Raw genomic sequence first — 23,266 nt, forward strand, 5'->3', positions numbered from 1 at the left:
GTTTCACTCAGAGCCAAAATATCCAGGTTTGTTTCCTCAAACATACTACCTATCTCTCCTTTTTTCTCATCTTGGTAACATCCACACACATTTAGACACCCCAATCTGAGCCTTTGAGGAAGATGAGAACTCCCCGTGTGACTCTTTCTTCTGTTTCCCCTTTTAGAAAGTTAAAATACAAGGAGGGGAGGGTTTCTAGCCCCCCGCTCCCGTCCCCTTTAGTCACTTCTATGACACGTGGGGAATGTGTGGGAAGTATTCTTTCTCCCCTATCCCCAGGGATATATATGTATATTTTTACATACTTGTTCAGCATTTCTCATGTTAGTGAGATACTGCCAGGAACAGATGAAGAAACGCTGCCTTTACTGATGTGTGTTATCCAGTGAAATTACTGCCACTTATTCACAACTAGGCCCCACAGAGCTCTCTTTGGTTTCCCTTTTTGTATCTTTTGCATGCCCTAGTTCAGTCCATTGACAACTCATCAGTCGACTGAAGAAGGTTTGCTGTCTGCTGGGAGTGGGTGGGGGGCTGGAAGGTGAGTTCATTGTTGTTTGCTGATGATGCAACTCTGATAGCAGATAGGAATGGGGAACTGCAGAAGCTGGTGTGTGTTCACTTCTACACTAGTTATTTTACTGTAATTTTCAAAATTATAGAATGTTGTTGAACTCCATCACTATCAGCCTCCTTTCGCAAGGAAGTGAGACAAGAAAGATACTCTTTAACCAATCCTAAGAAACAAAATTGAGGGAGTTATAACATTGGCATTGGAGTCAAAAGGTTAAATGGTGGACTTTTCCATTGCCACAGAAAATTTTTATAGGTCTCCAAAGAATGATGGGGCTTCCATGAAAATATGAGTTTGAAGCAACAAGGAGACTGGTCCCATTCGCTGACCTTGTTCCATGTCTATAAAGACATGGGAGATTTGGCTAAGGTGATCATAGACACATTTATTTTGTTAATTTGTTCAGAAGAGGAGTTTGAAATTGGTGCTATCCCTCTTGAGGGGGAGCACAATGTGTCATGATAGATACTCTATCCCATTAAGCTATCTGTCTAAATCTCTGATGTCTGTACCCTCCTGGAACTCCTTCAAGGGGGTAGCCACAGCAGTAGAGTCTCCATAACTAGTGAGTTCCATTGTTGCTTCTTAGCCTGTAGTGCTTCACTATTAATAGGGCACTGGCAGAGCACAACTCTTGTGCAGTGTATGTAGAAGCTTATATTTAATGTTCCAACTACTACTTCTACCAAATGCTTCCAGCTCATGTTCCTACTTACTACTTCTTAATGTTTCTGCCAAATGTTCCTGCCTACTACTTCTATGTATTGCTCCCTCCATTTTGTCAAGAGGCAGGGCTAGTATGTAGTACCCTCTGCAGGAAAATCTAGTTATGAAGAATGAGCTGTGTGAGGTAAGTGTTGTCAAGTGTTATGTGTGACAAGTAAAGGTTGTATGTTTGTGGACAGAATGCCAGTAGTCCACATGTGGCTGAGGCAGAAAGAAAAGACAGCTACAGAGGAGTGCAACTTGATAGTCAGTGACTTGAGAGAAACTGAAGCCTGGATTGGGATTCACTGCTTTTGTAAATCCTGGCCATAGGTGTCCAAGTAGAAAGTGACTTGTTTTCAATAATTCCAGTAAATGCACTCTTTCAAGATTAGGGCCAGTGGATATGTATCTGCCTTTTCCTCCATGGCAACATCATAGAGAAGTTTGGGCAAACTGGACCACTTCTCTGGACAAAAATCATTGAGAGCCTCTTTTTTAGGTGAAGCCAATCCGAGTTGTTTGACAAGGCAAGAATCAGTTGGGAAATTCCACTTGTGAAACTAGGTAGGTATATTTTCAGTACTACCTGCCTGTAGTAGACCAGCACTTAAGTGGTTGTCACGCTGCACTCCTGTGACCCAAGTAGCTGTCTTTTCTTTCTACCTCACCCACATGTGGACTACTAGCATTCTGTCCACAAACATGCTATCTCTCCTTTTTGTTCATAACATTTGACAACACTTAACTCACTTAATGCATTCCTTGTAACTCAAGATTTTCCAGTGGTGAGCACTGTGCACTTGCTCTGCCCTTTGGTGAAATGGGAGGAGCAATTGATAGTAGTAGGTAGGAACATTTAGGCAGGAGCAATAGGTAGAAACATTAGGTAAATGTAGTAGGTAGGAAATTAAGCAGGAGCATTAGATAGATGTAGTTAGTTGGAACATTAGATAGAAGCCTCTGTAAACACTGCACTAAAGTTTCCCTACACCTGTGGCCTATTTAGGGTAAGGCATGAAGGCTAAGAAGTGGCACTGGGGTTCACTAATTATGGAGACTCTTGCTGTGGCCACCCCCTTGAGGGAGTTCCAGATGGGAACAGGCACTAGAGATATAGATGGATGGATAGATAGATATAAACTATCTCAGGTCATGAAGAGGATGTTGTATGGACATCAGTTAAAGTTGTAGATGTCTCACTTTGCACTCTTTTTACACAGTTGTTGTATCCTTAAGTTTAGTTCTAAGTAAGTGTGGAAGCAGTTAAATTTGCTTCCTGCAGTGATTTACCTAAGACCCTTTTTTGAGCTTCATTGAGATGTTTCTGAGATTGAGGCTAAACTCAGATATGAGAGAGAGTCTTTCTTGGGTTCTCTTAATGTAGCTGCATTTCTATACCAAGGTTATGTACATTAATCTCTTGTTAGAAAATATGCTGTAAACCTTGGGATCAGTGATTTGCATTATCTTATGAGAAAATGATTAATGCTCTCCTTGGAGACATATCATGAATTTTGTCCTTTTTATGTTATGACTATTTTATAGTTCCCACTTATGAATGAGAAACTGTTGTTTATTCTTGGACACATATTCCATGCTCAAGAATAAGAATTTTCACAATTGATCAAGTGAGCTGTTAAGATTTGTCAACTAGGGTTTTATGGTAAAGTGCATAATTGAGAAGTATTTCTGAATTTTATCATTTCTATCTATCCATCTATATCTCCGACACCTGTTTCCTTTGGAAACTCCCATCACGAGGTGGCCACGGCAAGAGTCTCCCCTCATCCCTGTCCTTACATGCCTCCCTCATATACACTATTTCATGGATTCTTCCTCTGTTTCTCTCCCTCCAGTATTCCTCCACCCTATTTGCCCATTTCACAGGTGGCCTTCCACTCACACCAACTGCTTCAATTGTACTATCAAGCACTCTCCTTGGAAGCTTCCACTTTCCACATGCCCACATCACATCACAGTATTATGCTTCTTCCATTCTACCACTTCACAATTCAGTCCCTTTGCATTCCTTGCCATGACACATCACTCATACCCCCTCTCATTTTTTCTTCATTCCATCTATCCACACCACATGCTCTTCTCAAATAGCTTATTTCCACAGCCTGGATTCTTGACCTTTGTGCCTCATTCCATGTCCATGTTTCTGCTGCATAGGTCAGGGTTGGGAGGACTATGCTGTTCCTTAATCCTCTCTTCACTTCCATACTTACACCTCTACCCTTCATTATTCTATTAAGGGACCCAGTGACTCTTCTACCTTGTACTGCTTTCTCCCTTATCTTTCCTTCCATATCACCACTCTTACCCAAGACAGCATTCAGATACTTAAGTTCCCTCACTTCTTCCAGTTGTTTTTCCTACCATATCCACAGCACAGTTTAGTACACTTTCATTTTTTCACTCTATATGGCTATGAAAAATTATATATATATATATAGTTTCCTTCTGTTTCCCTTCAAACACCATTACTTTATTTTTACGTATTTACTTTCAATCTCCTCCACTTACACACATCATAAAACACACTTACAACCTTCTGCAACTTCTCTTCATTCTCTGCAGACAACACAGCATCATCTACAAATAGGCTTGCCACTAGCTACCATATTTCACTGCCACACTTTATCTCTGCACTCCTTTTCCCTAGTTATGCTTTCATCTCTCTTATCACTCCATCCATGTATGTATATTAAAAAGCCACGGTGACATCACACAGCCCTGCCTCATGTCTACATTTATCCCAGAACTTTTGTTCATGTCTCCATCCACTCTTACACATGCATTTGCTCCTTTATAGAAGGCTTTTACACCATCTAGCAGTTATTCCCCTTATACCATATATCCTTAACGCATCCCACAAAGCATTCCACTCTGTCATACGCTTTTTCCAGATCAATAAAAGCTGCATACAGCTTCTCACCTTTTGCTAAATACTTTTCCTTGGTCATCTTTATTACAAAAATCTGATCTGCACATCCCCAACCTTTCCTAAAACCCTCCTTGTTCTTCACTTAATTTGCGTTCAGTCATTTTCTTTACTCCGTCAATTAGGATTCTTGCATACACTTTCCCTGTTGTACTTAACATTCTTATTCTCCTATAAGTGCTTCATACATCCTTAGCACCTTTTTCTTTGAATAAAGGAACAGCAATAGCTTTCAACCAATCCTCAGGCACAACCTTCTGTTTCCAAGCTAAATTACATATGCTTCCACTCATCACTATTTCTCCTCCATACTTCAGCATTTCAGCCATAATCCCATCCACCCCAGGTGCCTTTCCTACCTTCAGCCTCATCATTGCCATTTTTACCTTCCTTTTTGCTATAGGCCCCTGCACTTTTATCCTCTTCCTTCCCTCTTCCATACCCATGCATGTAACAACTGCTGCTTTCCCTTCTCCCAAATTCATCAGTTCTTCAAAATACTATTTCCATCTTCCTTTTGCTTCCTCCTTTTGACTCAGCAGTTCCCCTTCCTTACTTCTCACATCATCATTTCCATTCTTACATCCACCTCTTTCCTTTTTCACCTCCTTCCAGTATAGTTTCTTATTATCCCAAAACTTTTCACTTGACTTTCTTCCAGAATCTTCATCTACTCTTCCTTTGCTTTCCTCTATCTGCTTCTTAACATCATGCTTACATATTTTGTATTCTTCCCTCCTTTGCTGAACTTCCAATAGTACATTCCTATTGAGCAATTTACCATTTCTCTTTTCTTCTCTTCCACAGCATTTCTAATCTCTTCTGTCCACCATGCATTGCCCCTTTTTATTCCTGTATCTCACTACCTTGTATCCAACTCCTGATTCTACAACCTTTACTTGTATTTCTCTAAACAATTTATCATATTGTTTAGTTCTTACAAGATATTTAGATTTCAGGTTCTGAATCCTAAAGATTTATTGCTATGAAAAATTGAACAGATCATTCACCTTTTTTTCAAAAACATGCAAGCTGTGGAAGATAAGCTTGGCGTAGGACCTCAGGCAAGCAAGTGTATCCCATGTGGTCCTCTTCAGGAAAAACAAATTTAAGATTTTGTCTTGTTAGTCACATCAGATACTTTTCTTGTCAAGTAGATCCTCCTTCCATGTAGACTACTTTCTAAAGAATACAGGATTAGGGAGAATAACAGACTTTCATAAGTAGTTGGTTTTTGGTTTGTTGAAAAGCATATTTTACAGCAGAGTTTTCAAACTAACCTCAGCACACTTCATGATTCCATTTTTGCATGCACTGCTTGTGAGTACTTGTCTCTTACCTATTTTGATATGATAACTTTGAGAGTACTACTGGGTAAGGGGACTCTTGAAGTATGTAGCTTTAAAACATTGTTTTATAAGCCATAGCTGACTTGTGCATGACCATGGTCCCATAATTCATAGTCCTGTACACAAGATGACATGTTACACTGTTTACCATGGTACATTCAAATAAAGAGGTTTCAAATTTTCAGATAAAGGTGATGTTTTTGGCTGGGGTAATTCAGAATACCACCAGCTAAATTCAGTGACTGATGAAATGCAAGTCCACACTGCAAGGAAGCTTAATTTCCCTGGTATCAGCAGAGTGTTAGATGTTGCATCTGCAGGAACTATGTGCTTACTGATTAATGGTAAGTTGCATTGATTATGATTTTTATTGTATTTGTTAATATATGCTTGACAGTCAATAATAGAAACTAGTGTTTTTTAATCCCCAGACCTCTATAATTGACTTCAAATATCATCAGTTGACACTGTAATGGTTACGATGGTGATTACCGGTTCAAGTTGTAACTTTGTGACCAGAAGGCATGAAACCAATTGGCTCTTTGGGATGACCTGTTGACCTGTCTGTAGAGAAAAACATGATTTCTGTGAGTTTCACATCAGACTTTATTCTATGTCACAGGAAAATCATGTGCATTTGTTTCAGTCAGAGATAAAACAACTGTTCATGTATTGTTGTTCACATGTTCAGAAAAGTATCTTCTTTAAATCATTTACACTCAAATTTTTTAATCATCATATTGAACAGGTAGAATTTCCCCAGTCCAGATTTCATAGGACCAAGCAGCTTTTTGGTATATGTACTGACGCGGGAAAGTTTTGTGGGGCCTGGATGTGGAAAGGGAACTGTGGTTTCGGTGCATTATACATGACATCTAGAGACTGAGTGTGAACGAATGTGGTCTTTGTTGTCTTTTCCTAGCGCACATGACGGGGGAGGGGGTTGTCATTTCACATGTGGCGGGGTAGCGATGGGCATGAATAAGGGCAGACAGTATGAATTGTGTACATGTGTATATATGTATTTGTCTGTGTGTGTATATATATGTATATATACGTTGAAATATGTATGTATGTATATGTCTGTGTATGTGTATGTATATGTATGTATATGTCTGTGTATGTGTATGTATATGTATGTATATGTCTGTGTATGTGTATGTATATGTATGTATATGTGCATGTAAGGGCATTTATGTGTATATATGTGTACATGAGTGGATGGGAAACAGTGATCACATATAATATGTAATATATCAACAGATACACATATACATACAAATACATACACATACTCAGACACATATATACACATGTACATATTCGTACTTGCTTGCCTTTCATGTTGCTACCTCGCCCACGGGAAACAGCATCGTTACCCCTTGCTTCAGTGAGGTAGCGCCTGGAAAACAGACAAAAATAGGCCACATTCGTTCTTACTCTGTCTCTAGCTGTCATGAGTAATGCACCACAACCACAGCTCCCTATCGACATCCAGGCCCCACAGACCTTTCCATGGTTTACCCCTGACGCTTCACATATGTATATGTATATATATATATATAGTTTCCTTCTGTTTCCCTTCAAACACCATTACTTTATTTTTACGTATTTACTTCAATCTCCTCCACTTACACACATCATAAAACACACTTACAACCTTCTGCAACTTCTCTTCATTCTCTGCAGACAACACAGCATCATCTACAAATAGGCTTGCCACTAGCTACCATATTTCACTGCCACACTTTATCTCTGCACTCCTTTTCCCTAGTTATGCTTTCATCTCTCTTATCACTCCATCCATGTATGTATATTAAAAAAGCCACGGTGACATCACACAGCCCTGCCTCATGTCTACATTTATCCCAAAACTTTTCACTTGACTTTCTTCCAGAATCTTCATCTACTCTTCCTTTGCTTTCCTCTATCTGCTTCTTAACATCATGCTTACATATTTTGTATTCTTCCCTCCTTTGCTGAACTTCCAATAGTACATTCCTATTGAGCAATTTACCATTTCTCTTTTCTTCTCTTCCACAGCATTTCTAATCTCTTCTGTCCACCATGCATTGCCCCTTTTTATTCCTGTATCTCACTACCTTGTATCCAACTCCTGATTCTACAACCTTTACTTGTATTTCTCTAAACAATTTATCATATTGTTTAGTTCTTACAAGATATTTAGATTTCAGGTTCTGAATCCTAAAGATTTATTGCTATGAAAAATTGAACAGATCATTCACCTTTTTTTCAAAAACATGTAAGCTGTGGAAGATAAGCTTGGCGTAGGACCTCAGGCAAGCAAGTGTATCCCATGTGGTCCTCTTCAGGAAAAACAAATTTAAGATTTTGTCTTGTTAGTCACATCAGATACTTTTCTTGTCAAGTAGATCCCGCCTTCCATGTAGACTACTTTCTAAAGAATACAGGATTAGGGAGAATAACAGACTTTCATAAGTAGTTGGTTTTTGGTTTGTTGAAAAGCATATTTTACAGCAGAGTTTTCAAACTAACCTCAGCACACTTCATGATTCCATTTTTGCATGCACTACTTGTGAGTACTTGTCTCTTACCTATTTTGATATGATAACTTTGAGAGTACTACTGGGTAAGGGACTCTTGAAGTATGTAGCTTTAAAACATTGTTTTATAAAGCAAAGATGGCTATATTTGAAGACATAGCATGCCCCCACTGTGTTGAGTGCAAAAGAAATGGAGAAAAATTGGAGCAAGTGAAGTGTTTTAATCATCAGGGAGTAGACTTAGCAGCAATTGGAACCATGGAAGCGGATGTAAGTCACTGGGTGGGGGAGGGGACAGAGGTTCTGGAAGTGATGAAGAATGTGTGGAAGGAGAGAACATTATCTCGGAGAGCGAAAATGGGTGTGTATGAAGGAATAGTAGTGCCAACAATGTTATATGGTTGCGAGGCATGGGCTATAAATAGGGTTGTACAGAGGAAGATGGATGTGTTGGAAATGAAATGTTTGAGGACAATATGTGGTTTGAGGTGATTTGATTGAGTAAGTAATGAAAGAGTTAGAGAGATGTTTGGAAATAAAAAACGGTGTGGTTGAGAGAGCAGAAGAGGCTGTGTTGAAGTGATTTGGACATGTGGAGAGAATGAGTGAGGAGAGATTGACAAAGAAGATGTATGAGTCAGAGGTGGAGGGAACAAGGAGAAGCAGGAGACTGAATTGGAGGTGGAAGATGGATTGAAAAAGATTTGGAGAGGCGTTTGGACGATACTTCCAAGGAAGGAGTGCAGATGACTGGTAGATGTATAAAAGAAAATGGCAGGACATCATGAGAAAGGTGCATAGTTTGAAAAAGAGGGCACATGAGAGTTAGGGTGAGAGAGAATCATTAAACTTTAGGGAGAATAGAAAGATTTATTGTATATGTATATTTTTATTTGTCTGTGTGTGTATATATATGTATATATATATATATGTATATATACGTTGAAATATGTATGTATGTATGTATGTATGTATGTATGTATGTATGTATATGTCTGTGTATGTGTATGTATATGTATGTATATGTCTGTGTATGTGTATGTATATGTATGTATGTGTATATGTTATGTATATGTATGTATGTGTATATGTTATGTATATGTATGTATATGTCTGTGTATGTGTATGTATATGTATGTATGTGTATATGTTATGTATATGTATGTATGTGTATATGTTATGTATATGTATGTATATGTCTGTGTATGTGTATGTATATGTATGTATGTGTATATGTTATGTATATGTATGTATATGTCTGTGTATGTGTATGTATATGTATGTATGTGTATATGTTATGTATATGTATGTATGTGTATATGTTATGTATATGTATGTATGTGTATATGTTATGTATATGTATGTATGTGTATATGTTATGTATATGTATGTATATGTCTGTGTATGTGTATGTATATGTATGTATATGTCTGTGTATGTGTATGTATATGTATGTATATGTGCATGTAAGGGCATTTATGTGTATATATGTGTACATGAGTGGATGGGAAACAGTGATCACATATAATATGTAATATATCAACAGATACACATATACATACAAATACATACACATACTCAGACACATATATACACATGTACATATTCGTACTTGCTTGCCTTTCATGTTGCTACCTCGCCCACGGGAAACAGCATCGTTACCCCTTGCTTCAGTGAGGTAGCGCCTGGAAAACAGACAAAAATAGGCCACATTCGTTCTTACTCTGTCTCTAGCTGTCATGAGTAATGCACCACAACCACAGCTCCCTATCGACATCCAGGCCCCACAGACCTTTCCATGGTTTACCCCTGACGCTTCACATATGTATATGTATATATATATATATATATATATAATATATATATATATATATATAATATATATATATATATAATATATATATATATATATATTATATATATATATATGTATATATACGTTGAAATATGTATGTATGTATATGTGCATGTAAGGGCATTTATGTGTATATATGTGTACATGAGTGGATGGGAAACAGTGATCACATATAATATGTAATATATCAACAGATACACATATACATACAAATACATACACATACTCAGACACATATATACACATGTACATATTCGTACTTGCTTGCCTTTCATGTTGCTACCTCGCCCACGGGAAACAGCATCGTTACCCCTTGCTTCAGTGAGGTAGCGCCTGGAAAACAGACAAAAATAGGCCACATTCGTTCTTACTCTGTCTCTAGCTGTCATGAGTAATGCACCACAACCACAGCTCCCTATCGACATCCAGGCCCCACAGACCTTTCCATGGTTTACCCCTGACGCTTCACATATGTATATGTATATATATGTATATGTATGTATATGTGTGTGTGTGTGGGCGTTTATGTATATACATGTGTATGTGGGTGGGTTGGGCCATTCCTCGTCTGTTTCCTTGTGCTACCTCGCTAACGTGGGAGAAGGAGGTTAAGTATAATATGTTTTGGAAGGAGGTAATAATGTGTGTAAGACTAGAGAACAAATGGGAACATCGCTGAAGGCAGCAAATGGGGAAGTAATAACGGGTGATGAAGTGAGGAGATGGATTGAGTATTTTGAAGGTTTATTGAATGTGTTTGATGATAGAGTGGCAGATGGAGGGTGTTTTGGTTGTGGTGGTGTGTGAAGTGAGAAGGTCAGGAAGAATGGTTTGATCAAGAGAGAAGGGGTAGTGAAAGCTTTGTGGAAGATGAAAGCTGGCAAGGCAGCGGGTTTGGATGGTATTGCGGTAAAATTTGTTAAAAAAGGGGGTGACAGTGTTGTTGATTGGTTGGTAAGGATATTCAGTGTATGTATGGATCATGATGAAGTGCCTGAGGATTGGTGAAATGCATGCATGGTACTATTGTATAAAGGCAAAGGGGATAAAGTTGGGTGTTCAAACTACGGAGGCATAAGTTTGTTGAGAATTCCTGGAAAATTACATGTGAGGGTAATGATTGAAAGGGTGAAGGCATATACAGTGCATCAGACTGGGGAAGAGCAGTGTAGTTTCAGAAGTGGTAGAGGATGTGTGTTCAGGTGTTTGCTCTGAAGAATATGTGTGAGAAATGCTTAGAAAAACAGATGGATTTGTATGTAGCATTTATGGATCTGGAGTAGACATATGATAGGGTTGATAGAGATGCTTTGTGGAAGGTCTTAAGAGTATATGGTGGGTGAGGTAAGTTGCTAGAAGTAGTGAAAAGTTTTTACCAGGGATGTAAGGCATATGTACGAGTAGGAAGAGAGAAGAGTGATTGGTTCCCAGTGAATGTCGGTTTGTTTGATTTGTTTATGGATGGGGTGGTTAGGGTAAATGAAGGAGTTTTGGAGAGAGGGGCAAGTATGCAGTCTGTTGGGGATGAGAGGGCCTGGGAAGTGAGTAAGTTGTTGTTCGCCGATGATGCAGCGCTGGTGGCTGATTCAGGTGAGAAACTGCAGAAGTTGGTGACTGAGTTTGGAAAAGTGTGTGAAAGGAGAAAGTTGAGAGTAAATGTGAATAAGAACAAGGTTATAAGGTTCGGTAGGGTTTAGGGACAAGGTAATTGGGATGTAAGTTTGAATGGAAAAAAACTGGAGGAAGTGAAGTGTTTTAGATATCTTGGAGTGGACTTAGCAGCAGATGGAACCATGTAAGCAGAAGTGAGTCACAGGGTGGGGAGGGGGCGAAGATTTTAGGAGAGATGAAGAACGTATGGAAGGAGAGAACATTATCTTGGAGAGCAAAAATGCGTATGTTTGGAGTAGTAGTAGTTCCAACACTGTTATATGGTTGCGAGGCATGGGCTATAGATTGGGTTGTACGGAGGAGAGTGGAGATGTTGGAAATGAAATGTGTGAGGACCGTATGTGATGTTAGGTAGTCTGATCAAGTATCTAATGAAAGGGTAAGAGAGATGTGTGGAAATAAAAAGAGTTTTGTTGAAAGAGCAGAAGAGGGTGTGTTGAAATGGTTTGGACATATGGAGAGAATGAGTGAGGAAAGATTGACAGAAAAGATATATGTGTCAGATGTGGAGGGAGCAAGGGAAAGTGGGAGACTAAATTGGAGGTGGAAGGGTGGAGTGAAAAGGATTTTGAGCGATCAGGGCCTGCACATATAGGAGGATGAGAGGCATGCAAGGAATAGAGTGAATTGAAAAGATGTGGCATACCGGGGTCGACATGCCGTCAGTGGACTGAATGAGGGCATGTGAAGCATCTGGGGTAAACTCTGGAAAGGTCTATGGGGCCTGGAGGTGGATAGGGAGCTGTGGTTTTGTTGCATTACACATGACAGCTATAGACTGAGTGTGAACGAATGTGGCCTTTTTTGTTTGTTTTTTTGGCGCTACCTCTCTGAAGCAGGGGGTGGAAATGCTGTTTCCTGTGGGCGGGATGGCAACAGGAAAGGATGAAGGCAGGCAAGTATGATTATGTCATATGTATATATATGTAAATGCTTGTGTTTGTGCATGTATATGTTGATATGTATATGTATGTATATGTGCATGTAAGGGCATTTATGTGTATATATGTGTACATGAGTGGATGGGAAACAGTGATCACATATAATATGTAATATATCAACAGATACACATATACATACAAATACATACACATACTCAGACACATATATACACATGTACATATTCGTACTTGCTTGCCTTTCATGTTGCTACCTCGCCCCACGGGAAACAGCATCGTTACCCCTTGCTTCAGTGAGGTAGCGCCTGGAAAACAGACAAAAATAGGCCACATTCGTTCTTACTCTGTCTCTAGCTGTCATGAGTAATGCACCACAACCACAGCTCCCTATCGACATCCAGGCCCCACAGACCTTTCCATGGTTTACCCCAGACATTTCACATGCCCTCGTTCAATCCATTGACAGCATGTCGACCCTGGTATACTACATTGTTTCAGTTCACTCTATTCCATGCATGTCTCTCACCCTCCTGTATGATCAGGCCGCAATTGCTCAAAATCTTTTTCATTCCATCCTTCTACCTCCAATTAGGTCTCCTGCTTTTCCTTGTTCCCCTTCACCTCTGATACATATATCCTCTTTGTCAATCTTTCCTCACTCATTTTCTTCATATGTCCAAACCTTTTCAACACACCCTCTTCTGCTCTCTCAAACACACTCTTTTTGTTTCCTCACATCATTCTTACCCTTTCATTACTCTCTTGATCAAACCACCTCACACCACATATTGTCCTCAAACACTTCATTTCCAACACATCCACCCTCCTCTGTGCTGTCAATGGGCTGAACCAGGGCATATGAATTGTCTGGGGTAAGCCATGAAAAGGTGTGTGGGGCCTGGATGTGGTTAAGGAGCTGTGGTTTTGGTGCATTACACATGACAGCTAGAGACTTAGTGTGAATGAATGTGGCCTTTTTTGTCTGTTTTCCTGGCACTACTTTGCTGAAGCAGGGGGCAGCAATGCTGTTTCTTGTGGGGTAGGGTGGTGCTGGGAATGGATTGAAGGCAAGGAAATATGAATATGTACATGTGTATGTATGTATGTATGTATATGTCTGTGTATGTGTATGTATATGTATGTATGTGTATATGTTATGTATATGTATGTATCACTCAAAATCTTTTTCACTCCATTTATAATCACCTTAGGAATTATTTGTGTGAAAGAGTCCTAGTATTACCCAGGATCTTTCCAATGGATCCTGCTACCCAAGGCTGCACCATATCCAGTTACTGGGAAATGTTGCCTCCTTTTGAGTAAGAAGTTAATTGATGAGACTGTACTCCTACTGATACAACCATGATAAAGGTAACTTTTCACTCATGGTGTTACCCTGAGCTAGTAGAGTCTGGTAACACCTGAAGATAGATATATATTTATCTGGTAACAGATGTTGGAAAAGTGTTTCATAGAAGAAGATTGAGACTATATGTGAACAAGAGTAAGGTAATGCCGTCCAGCAAGGGTGAGATTTAAGATGGTTTGAGCTTAAATTTGAATAGGAGTGACCTGGAGGAAGCTGTGCACTTTTGGTGCCTGGGATTAGATGTAACGGGGATAGAACCATGGAGGGTTAAAGTGAGATGTACCTGGAAGAGAGGGCTAAGGATCTTCATACATTAAAGAGTGTCTAGAAAGGAAGATCATTGTTTTATAAAGCAAAGATGGCTATATTTGAAGACATAGCATGCCCCCACAGTGTTGAGTGCAAAAGAAATGGAAAAAGTGGACAAGTTGGAAATGAAGACAACATTTGATGTGAGGGAGGTTGATCATTTAAGGAATGACATATGGTATTAAGGGTTATTTGACTGAGAATGCTGACCATGGTGTGCTGAAATAGTTGGAACATAAGGAGATGTATCACGAAAGAATGGGATATCTTCATGTGTGTGAATATAACCTAGATGAAGAGAGAGAGAGAGAGAGAGAGAGAGAGAGAGAGAGAGAGAGAGAGAGAGAGAGAGAGAGAGAGAGAGAGAGAGAGAGAGAGCATCTCTGAAACAAAGCTCAAGGAAATGGGAAGAATGGTTTATGAAAGTCTCAGGGGTAAAGGTAGGGATTAGAATGATGGGAAGAGTTGTGGGAAAGTATGAGGAAGTGAGCCCCAGAATGATGTGGGTAAAAATTGAAGTGGATTGCGACGTGGTTGATCAATATTTCTTATGCGCTTTGTGGGAAAAAAGGATTGGTGAATGGTGGTTTACAAAAGGGATGTACATAATACTGGTTTGAAAAAGGGACATACATAAGTATTGTGTATGTGGAGTGGGAAAGATGGTAACCACCTCAATATATGTTGTTTTTTTATATCAGTCTTCTTTCTTTGAATTAAGTTTAAGCTTTGTGACTTTTTTATTTAAGTTCTTGAAATGTTCATAGGGCTCTATCAATAGGTGAGAAATATCAGATTTTGAAGAAAGATATTTATTTTTACCATGAGGAGGCTCTTGAGTACCCATTTAATTTTCTTTCCCCTCATACCTTTTTCAGAAAAACCATTTCTTGATTCCTGACAGTAACAGGTTTGAGGCATAAATGACACTGGCTAGTGATTAATGGTGGTGGCTGTTTGCATCATGTCATTTCACCTTTGCACCATGATGACAGACCTGGACAGGTTACCATATGTTTGTTGAATTCCAGGGAATGCCGGCCTCGTGTTTTTTTGATGGTCATGGGGTGAATTCTCATGGACAATTATACCTCATTTTGGGGGTAAAACTGTTTTAATCCTCCACCAAGCAACTGCTCTATTAGATTTTCATAGAGTATAGCCTGCAGTAGAGAAGTGACTTAGCCTTCAAAAACTATATTCATTATCATTTCAGGTTGTCACTGTAACATGTGGAATCAACCACTTTGCTGCAGTGAATAATTATGGCTCTTTATTCACTTGGGGCAAGAATCCTGGAGGCTGCCTAGGTCAAGGCCACACAAAGAATCAATATTTTCCAGTAAGGGTAAGTAATGTTTGATCCAAGGTAGTATGATAGCAAATCACCCCTGGGAACTGGGTATTCTTTCCCTTGCCAACCTCTTAGGTTTGGTCCAGGGATGTTTGTTTGGTGAAATTGATTCCTACAAAATATTTACATGTCTTTGGTCAGTAATATGGAGATTCTTATTGTGCAATGGAATGAGAAGAGTTAATGAGGAGCTTAAGTGGATGGAAATGATTGATATTTTTTAGGAAAGGTTATTTAGAAATTTTGGGTGTGGAAGGCAAAATTGAAGGATAGTAGTCCATTAAAATGGATTAGAGTGAGGGTATGAGATCAGGGAAATACAGGAATGGTGGTGGTGGAACATTGAAACGGAGTGGTCGTGGAACATTGAACCGGGGTGGTGGTGGTGGAATGTAGCACCAGAGTGGGACTGGTGGTGGAACATCGAACCGGGGTGGTGGTGGTGGTGGAATGTCGAACCGGTGTGGTGGTGGTGGAACATCGAACCGGGTTAGTTGTGGTGGAACATCGAACCGGACTGGTGTTGGAGCATTGCTCTGGCTGGTGGATCAGCTTTCTCAGCTTCTGGGCTGATGGAGCACTGTTCTTGGCTGGTGGAGTAGCCTTCTCAGCCTTTTGGGCTGGTGGAGCACTGTCCTTGGCTGGTGGAGCAGCCTTCTCAGCCTTCTGGGCTGGTGGAGCACTGTCCTTGGCTGATGGAGCAGCCTTCTCAGCCTTTTGGGCTGGTGGAGCAACCTTCTCAGCATTCTGGGCTGGTGGATCAGTGTCCTGGGCTGGTGGAGCAGCCTTCTTGGCTGGTGGAGCATCCTTCTCAGCCTTTTGGTGCTGGTGGAGCAACCTTCTCAGCTTTCTGGGCTGGTGGAGCAATGTCCGTGGCTGGTGGAGCAGCCTTCACAGCCTTTTGGGCTGGTGGAGCAACTTTCTCAGCCTTTTGGGCTGGTGGAGCAGTGTCCCATGCTGGTGGAGCAGCCATCTCAGCCTTTTGGGCTGGTGGAGCACCCATCTCAGCCTTTTAGGCTGGTGGAGCAGTATCCCTGACTGGTGGTGGAACAGCCTTCCTAGCCTTATTGGCGAAGTAATATCGCACGTACACCACCGCCACGATGGTCAGCCGCAGGCCCATTCTCCCACACCAGGAGTGGAGGATGTACCGGCTGACAAAACCTGCGAGGAGCTGGGGGGTATGTCGCCTGCACCATGGGCTTGGATGCCAGGTCTGCCAAGGTTACCAGGTTCCTGACAATGCCCAGGAACTTCCAGGCATTGGCCAGCAGGGGGATGGGTATGTCTTGCACCTCTGCCACAGACCAGGTAAAAGCCTTGCACTGCACCTGTCCCAGGAGAGGGAGGTGGATGGAGTGCCCCTGCATGTGGCGCTCCTCCAGGAAGGAGAGGAACTTCACCTCCTCCTTCAGGAGTAAGTCAATGACGAATGTGAGCCCCATCAACAGCAGGACAGGGCACAATGCAATTCCTAACATGTAAATTAGCTTTTTAGAGTGTGGAGAGGGTTGAGCAAAGGATGATGTAATACTCTTGATGAGAGTTGTTTCATCCTGAGTTCAAAAGCAGAACCATTAGATCTCATGTCTTATGCAGGTGGTAAATGTGAAGTTATTATTTGTAGCTGTGAATAAAATCATTCTTTTAGTGTTTTTGCCAGTTTAGGCTCATTCACAACTTGATCATCCAATTTGTAATGTATTTAGGCATGGGGGCCAATCAGCATGGCATACCAGAACATTTTAGCTGCAAGTCCTTTCCAGAGTCTGTTGACAGTGTTTGAAAGACATATTTCAAGTACTTGTCTGATTGAGTTTTTTTTTATTGGAGGTTACATAAACATCTAAGGACTGATGACTGTGTCTATAATCATTGTCCTTTTTGCTGCCCCTCTATAATGCGATGGAATGTAACCAGCATCAAAGTTCAGTCATCCTAACCATTTTAGTATGCTCTTTTTTTCCAGCGGACAATAACAAAATGCAGCAAAATACATTCTCTTTTTTCTTGACTCATAAAGAGGTACAGGTTGTACCTTTCTCATTTGGCACTCTGTGGTCTGGCATGTTTTAAATCTGCCCCATTTATTTGTGGATTTGCCACTAGGGCAGTGCTGTTAACATTGCTAAGGTGCCAGAATCTGTTTACACTGCAGCTGAGCAATTAACAGTCCTGTTAATTTCTTATACTCCAGAATAAGTGTATAATGCTGACGAATCTGCCCTGTATTGGTGTCGTACGCCACGAAAAACCCATGCCCAAGATATTGAGGAGTCTCCATCTGGGGTAAAGATTCCAAAGATATGATAACAATTCTTGGCTGCAACAATGTTGCAGGAACACATAAAACCATGCTGATAGTGATTGGTAAGAGTGATCACCCGAGAGCCTTTATGGGGTCAATTTCTATTTTCTGACATTTTCTGTGGTCTGGCAATGGTCAGGTCCCAAGGTTGCCAGATGTTTATTCCCATGAGCTGAGATCCTTCAATCACAATTATTGAAGGAATACACATTGGGCATTTTATCACTTCTTTCCAACAACAAAAACACATTTAAACTCATATTTTGATGTGTGACCTGTTTGAAGCAGAAGATACAGTCATAGAAATTAAACAGAGTTCATTAAGTTTTGCATTAGCTTAAATTGGGGGAATGAAATTCAGTAGCCAGGAACCATGGTATTGTAGTGAAAGGTTCTGTTAAATTTTCAATGGAGTAGGAACATGGGTACTTTTAACCTTAAATACAGAGTGAAGGGAAAAAGATGATGGAGAGTTTGATGAAATGTCTAAAAGCAGAGGAACTTGACAGTGTGGTCTAGAGAAGATACAGGTAGCACACCAGCAAGTCAGCTTTTGGAAGGTGTGAAAGTGCAAGGAAAGAGTTTATCAGTATAATGAAAGAGAAGTTCGCTAGTTATGGAGACTGTATTATTTTGGCCACCCCCTTGTGGGAATTCCCAGTGGAAGCAGGTGTTTATAAAGTTTGAAGAGAATATTATGGATAAGGCATGAGACAGTCCAAAACTTTTTCATAAATTCTTTAGGAGTAAAATGTCAATTGAAAGCTAATGGGGCTGAGGGTTTTGAGGGAAGAGTTTTAGGAGATATAAGGATATGCAAGGTCAAGTTAAGAAATGTTTTCATGATGGAAAACATAATAGTCCCAGCACAAGTGAGATGGAATGGTGAGGAGGTTTTAGAAAGAATTGAAATGTCCAAAGGGGGCATAAACAGAATACTCATACTTGAAATATCTCAATATTTAGTGAAGCTGTGTGCAGATACACTTGGCAAACCAGTTGAAAAGTTTGTTGAAGATGCTGATAAAAGAAGGTAAAATGCCAAGGAAATGGTAGAAGGCAGATGTCATACCTATCTTTAAGAAAGGAGACTTGAAGGATGTGCTGAACTAATTACTAGTGTCCTTGATGATTTTGGTCAGAGAAGTACTGGAAAAATAATCGGAAAGCAAGTGGATGACTTTCTTGCAGATTAGAAACTGCTTAGTGAGTGACAGCATGGTTTCAAGAAAGGAGGCCATGTATAATGAACATCTTAGATTTCTACAAGAGAATGAGCTACATTGCAGACAAAAGAGAATGCTGGGTAGATTATATGTAAAAGATTTTAACACTGTCCCTCATAGGAGGCTGGATGTCTTCCCAGGAATAAGGAAGATTCTTTCAGTGGATAAAAGTATTCCAGTCTGATTACTGTTCACTTGGTTGGATTGAATCGCATCATCCACCTGTCAAACCAGCTTTAGAGTTTGTCCAAGTTCCCCTGTAAGCTGATGTGATCATTTTTTATTTCGAATTTTCTCATAACCTTGATATCATCGACAAACATGTTTAGGTGTGAGACTAGTCCTTCCAGTGAGTCATTTACATACACTTAGCATAGCGTGGGCCCATCACCTATCCCTGTGGCAAGCCAGTAGTAACAGTAACCCATTTTGAGTTTGTGCCTCTTACCTGCATCCTTTGCTTTCTACAACATGCGTAATCCTTTACCCAGTAAAGGAGTTTACCCCTTTTTACTGTCTGTGGCTTTGGTTTCTTAATCAGCCTCTGATAGCATACAGTGTTGAAGGGTTTCTGGCAGTTTAGAAACATGCAGTCTACCCTTCCACCTCTTTAGTCTAAAACTTAGCTCAACCTGTCTTAAATGTCTAACAGGTTCATGATGCAATACCTTTCTCTAAAGCCATGTTGTCTTAAGAAGTTTTTCCATTGCAGGTAATCATCTATTCTTTTTCTGATTATCTTTTTTTTGGTGTTATACAAACAACACTCATCAATAAAACAGGCTTGTAGTACTTCTGTTTCTGTTCTTTGCTATGATAGGCATGACATTTGCCCTATTCCACATCTTTCAATATACCCCTTCCTCTGTTTTCTTATTTGACAGTATTTTAAGTGTCCAAGAAAGTGCCTTAGCACAAATGGGGACTTCATGTGGTTTGAGTACCTTGTTTGGGGTCACCTTACTTAAGTAGCCAGATTATTTTGTTGCTTCTAATCTTTTAAACTTTCCAAGACTTCTTCCTCCTACTACCTCTCCAGCACTGTGAAGACACATTTGAATTTGTAATTAAACTTCTCACATATATCCTTATCTACCACCATAGTCCTTCCTTTTGAGTCCCTTATCCTGATTTAACTGATTGAGTGCTCCTAATAAACTTATGGAAAAGCTTTGGGTTGTCTTTTGTCTTATCCACAATACTCTTTAAAAAACTCTTTGCTCCACCCTATACATATTTGGCACTTAATAACCCCCACACTGTAAGTAGACCAATTTACCATGTGATTCAGTAGTGGAATCATTAGGTTTTGGAATAATTTTCGAGTCCTAAAAATCTTCTAAGCCTGGAAAGGTTAAGCTGAAAGCATACAATGCTCTCTTTGTAACCCCAGTGATTTAGGCTTTCCAGACAGTCTTCCATGAAACTCTTAAGACACACTTGAAACCTGGTACAATCATGGTTAAGGCTGTATTGAGCTTCCTTTTCTTTGGCTTGATAGAACTTGTCAGGTATGTGACTTGTCATTTATCGTGGCAATGGGCTCACTCTGCTATAGTTTATGTTTGTTAACTATATCTCACCTTGTCTAGGTTCAGGAAAGAGTTTTTCAATAGTTTTTTCAGTATTTTGTACCAATTTTTATATATTCCTAAAATTCCATGCCATATTAATGTAAATGCTGTTTGATCCAAACTGTATACTTTACCCAGATTCTGTCACTTTCATTGCTTAGCTCAGCAGACCCTTCAGAATTGTGAATTATAACCTAATAAAACTTTTCAGGTTTCCATAGGTGGACAGATAATCAAAGTTAGCTGTGGCGTTGATCATATGGCTGCCATGATTAGGGAACTTGTCTAAGGGAAAATTGTTATTATCCTTTTGAATAGCAGTACATACATTTATGATACTGTACAAAATTTTATTCACTTTTTGTTCAATAAACTTTCATATATTTCTTTATATTATGGTTTCATTTTTAGTACCTCAGCTAATCTCTCCTTTTTCTTTATGCTGCTAGATCTGACTATGTCTGAATTGAACAGCATTTGCCATAGATGATGAATTAGACTTTTAATCTGGCATTCAAAGAAGCATCTCTTGATTGGGAAAATGTGACTATTTTTAGATAAATAGAAAATGTGTGATTCCCCTTTTTGTTATTGTGACTTGTTATATAACTAGAAAAGATATATTACTTTCATTTTTGTTGTTGGGGCTCGTCATCCAGTGGCAGTCTTAGCATTAAGGTTCACTTATTTCATACATGCATGTGCGTTACTGTCACTATTATTAGGTACGGTATACTGTATTTTTCCTGACGTTTTGAGAGTAACTGATGACCAGTTACAGTTATTAGATATTAGAACTGTACAGTATGAATAGCAAAGTAAATGAGAATGATAAGGTGATGGAAGGGTAAAAGGTTAAAGCTTTGATGAAGGCAATGAATAAATTGATACTAGAAATGTTGTGATAGGAGCAGACCTAGCAAAGGAGACATAAATAGGACTTTGTCCTAACAAGTATTTTGGTTTCCATGTAGGTAGCCTCTAAGGGACAGTAGTAAATGAGATATTTATATTTTACTCCAATTAGTTGTGTATGTGTTCATGGTAATAATGAGTTGATATCTTAAAAAGTTTTGTAGACTGCATTTAAGTAAGTTATGATTTTTTTTTGCTCACCTTTTCCTGTTTTAATGACAGTCAGGAGCAATCAACTTAGCCTTAAAAGAAAATGCCCACTTGGCTAGACTTTTACTTCTATCAGAAAATGAAGGTACATGAGGGGATAGATGAACTTGTTAAAAAAAATCAGTGTCTGATCTGAATCATTTATGCCTGATTTGCACTTGTCCATTATCTACCTGTCATGCATACTATACCAAAATCAGGGCTTACCAGCCATAGCAAAGCCCCATAGAATACCTTGATAACTTCATATATCCTGGTTTCATTGATAGATGACATATCACCCCCATATGCCACATCAGCGCAGTTCATTGTCTCTTGCATGCTTGCTCTTCTGAATGTTCAGGCCCTGATACCAAAAAAAACTCATTCACTCCATTCTTACGTCTTCTTGGACAATCCCCTTCCCCTTGTTATTCCACTTCTTTGCATATCCTCTTCATATGTATGAATGACTATAGAACACCTTGGTCAGCCTTTGGTATCAGACTGTTCTTACACTTTTCTTGCATTGGCATTATGGAATAACTTTAACACATCCACTCTCTTTTGCATTCAAGGCCCAAGACTCATCCAGACAACACTGCGATGATTACTGTACCTTCAGACATACGCATCTTTACCCTGATAGACTTTAACCCTACCTCCTACATGCTTTTTAATGTTTTCAGTACATTATCTTCCTCCTTTAGTATAACTTGCTTCAGCCCCCATGGTTCCACCTGCTTCTACACCCACTCCAAGGCATATAATGCAGTCCACTTCCTTTAGGTCCTCATAGTTCAAACTTACTTTCAAACCAACCCATCTCACCCAGTACTGCACTGCACTTTGTCACCTTACTTTTGTTTACGTATGCTGTCAACTTTCTCCTTTCACATGCTACTAATCTGTCTGCAGCTCCTGGAGTTTCTTTCTAGAGACTACCTACAGGGCTTTTGTCATTTGCAAACATCAGCCAATTAACCATAACCTGCTCCTCATTCTAAAACCCTTGCATCCACCTCCCTCAGCACCTTTTCCTGAAACAGATTGAATATCTATGTTGGCATTATATATCTTTGACAGCGATTCACATTTATCAGGAACTATTCACCCTTCATTTCTACTTACACACATGCCATACTCTCCTGGGAAAATCTCTGCATTTAGTACCCAGTGTATACTTATCATTTCTACTTACACACATGCCATACTCTCCCGGGAAAATCTCCTCTGCATTTAGTACCCAGTGTATACTTAGTACCAAGAATATCTGTAGCATCTTCCACATGGCCTATCTGTCAGCCTTGCCACATATACATTCCTTCAAAATGGAACACATGCTCTACACACACGTTACCTCTCCTAAAGCCATGTGCTACTCCTCATTAAGATATGCTGTGCATGTCACCACCCTCTCATGCACCAGTCTTCCATAAACCTTATCAGGTATACTCAACAGACTTATACCTTTGTAATTCAAGCTTCACTTTT

At 39.7% G+C, this 23,266-nt stretch overlaps 1 protein-coding gene across 1 annotated transcript in view; it reads left to right on the plus strand.

Moving 5' to 3' along the window:
• LOC139755681 (RCC1-like G exchanging factor-like protein) overlaps window positions 1-21,059 on the plus strand; it is a 170,065-nt gene extending 149,006 nt beyond the window's left edge. The window contains exons 9-12 of the mRNA XM_071674328.1: window positions 5,764-5,922; window positions 14,291-14,349; window positions 15,423-15,554; window positions 20,880-21,059. Coding sequence (XP_071530429.1) covers window positions 5,764-5,922; window positions 14,291-14,349; window positions 15,423-15,554; window positions 20,880-20,957 — 428 coding nt within the window. The 3' untranslated portion in view covers window positions 20,958-21,059. The remainder of the gene's footprint in view (window positions 1-5,763; window positions 5,923-14,290; window positions 14,350-15,422; window positions 15,555-20,879) is intronic.
• Window positions 21,060-23,266: the final 2,207 nt, after the last annotated feature.

Source organism: Panulirus ornatus, chromosome 19 (genome assembly GCF_036320965.1).
Source record: "Panulirus ornatus isolate Po-2019 chromosome 19, ASM3632096v1, whole genome shotgun sequence".
In the NCBI taxonomy this organism is placed as follows: Eukaryota; Metazoa; Arthropoda; class Malacostraca; order Decapoda; family Palinuridae; genus Panulirus; species Panulirus ornatus.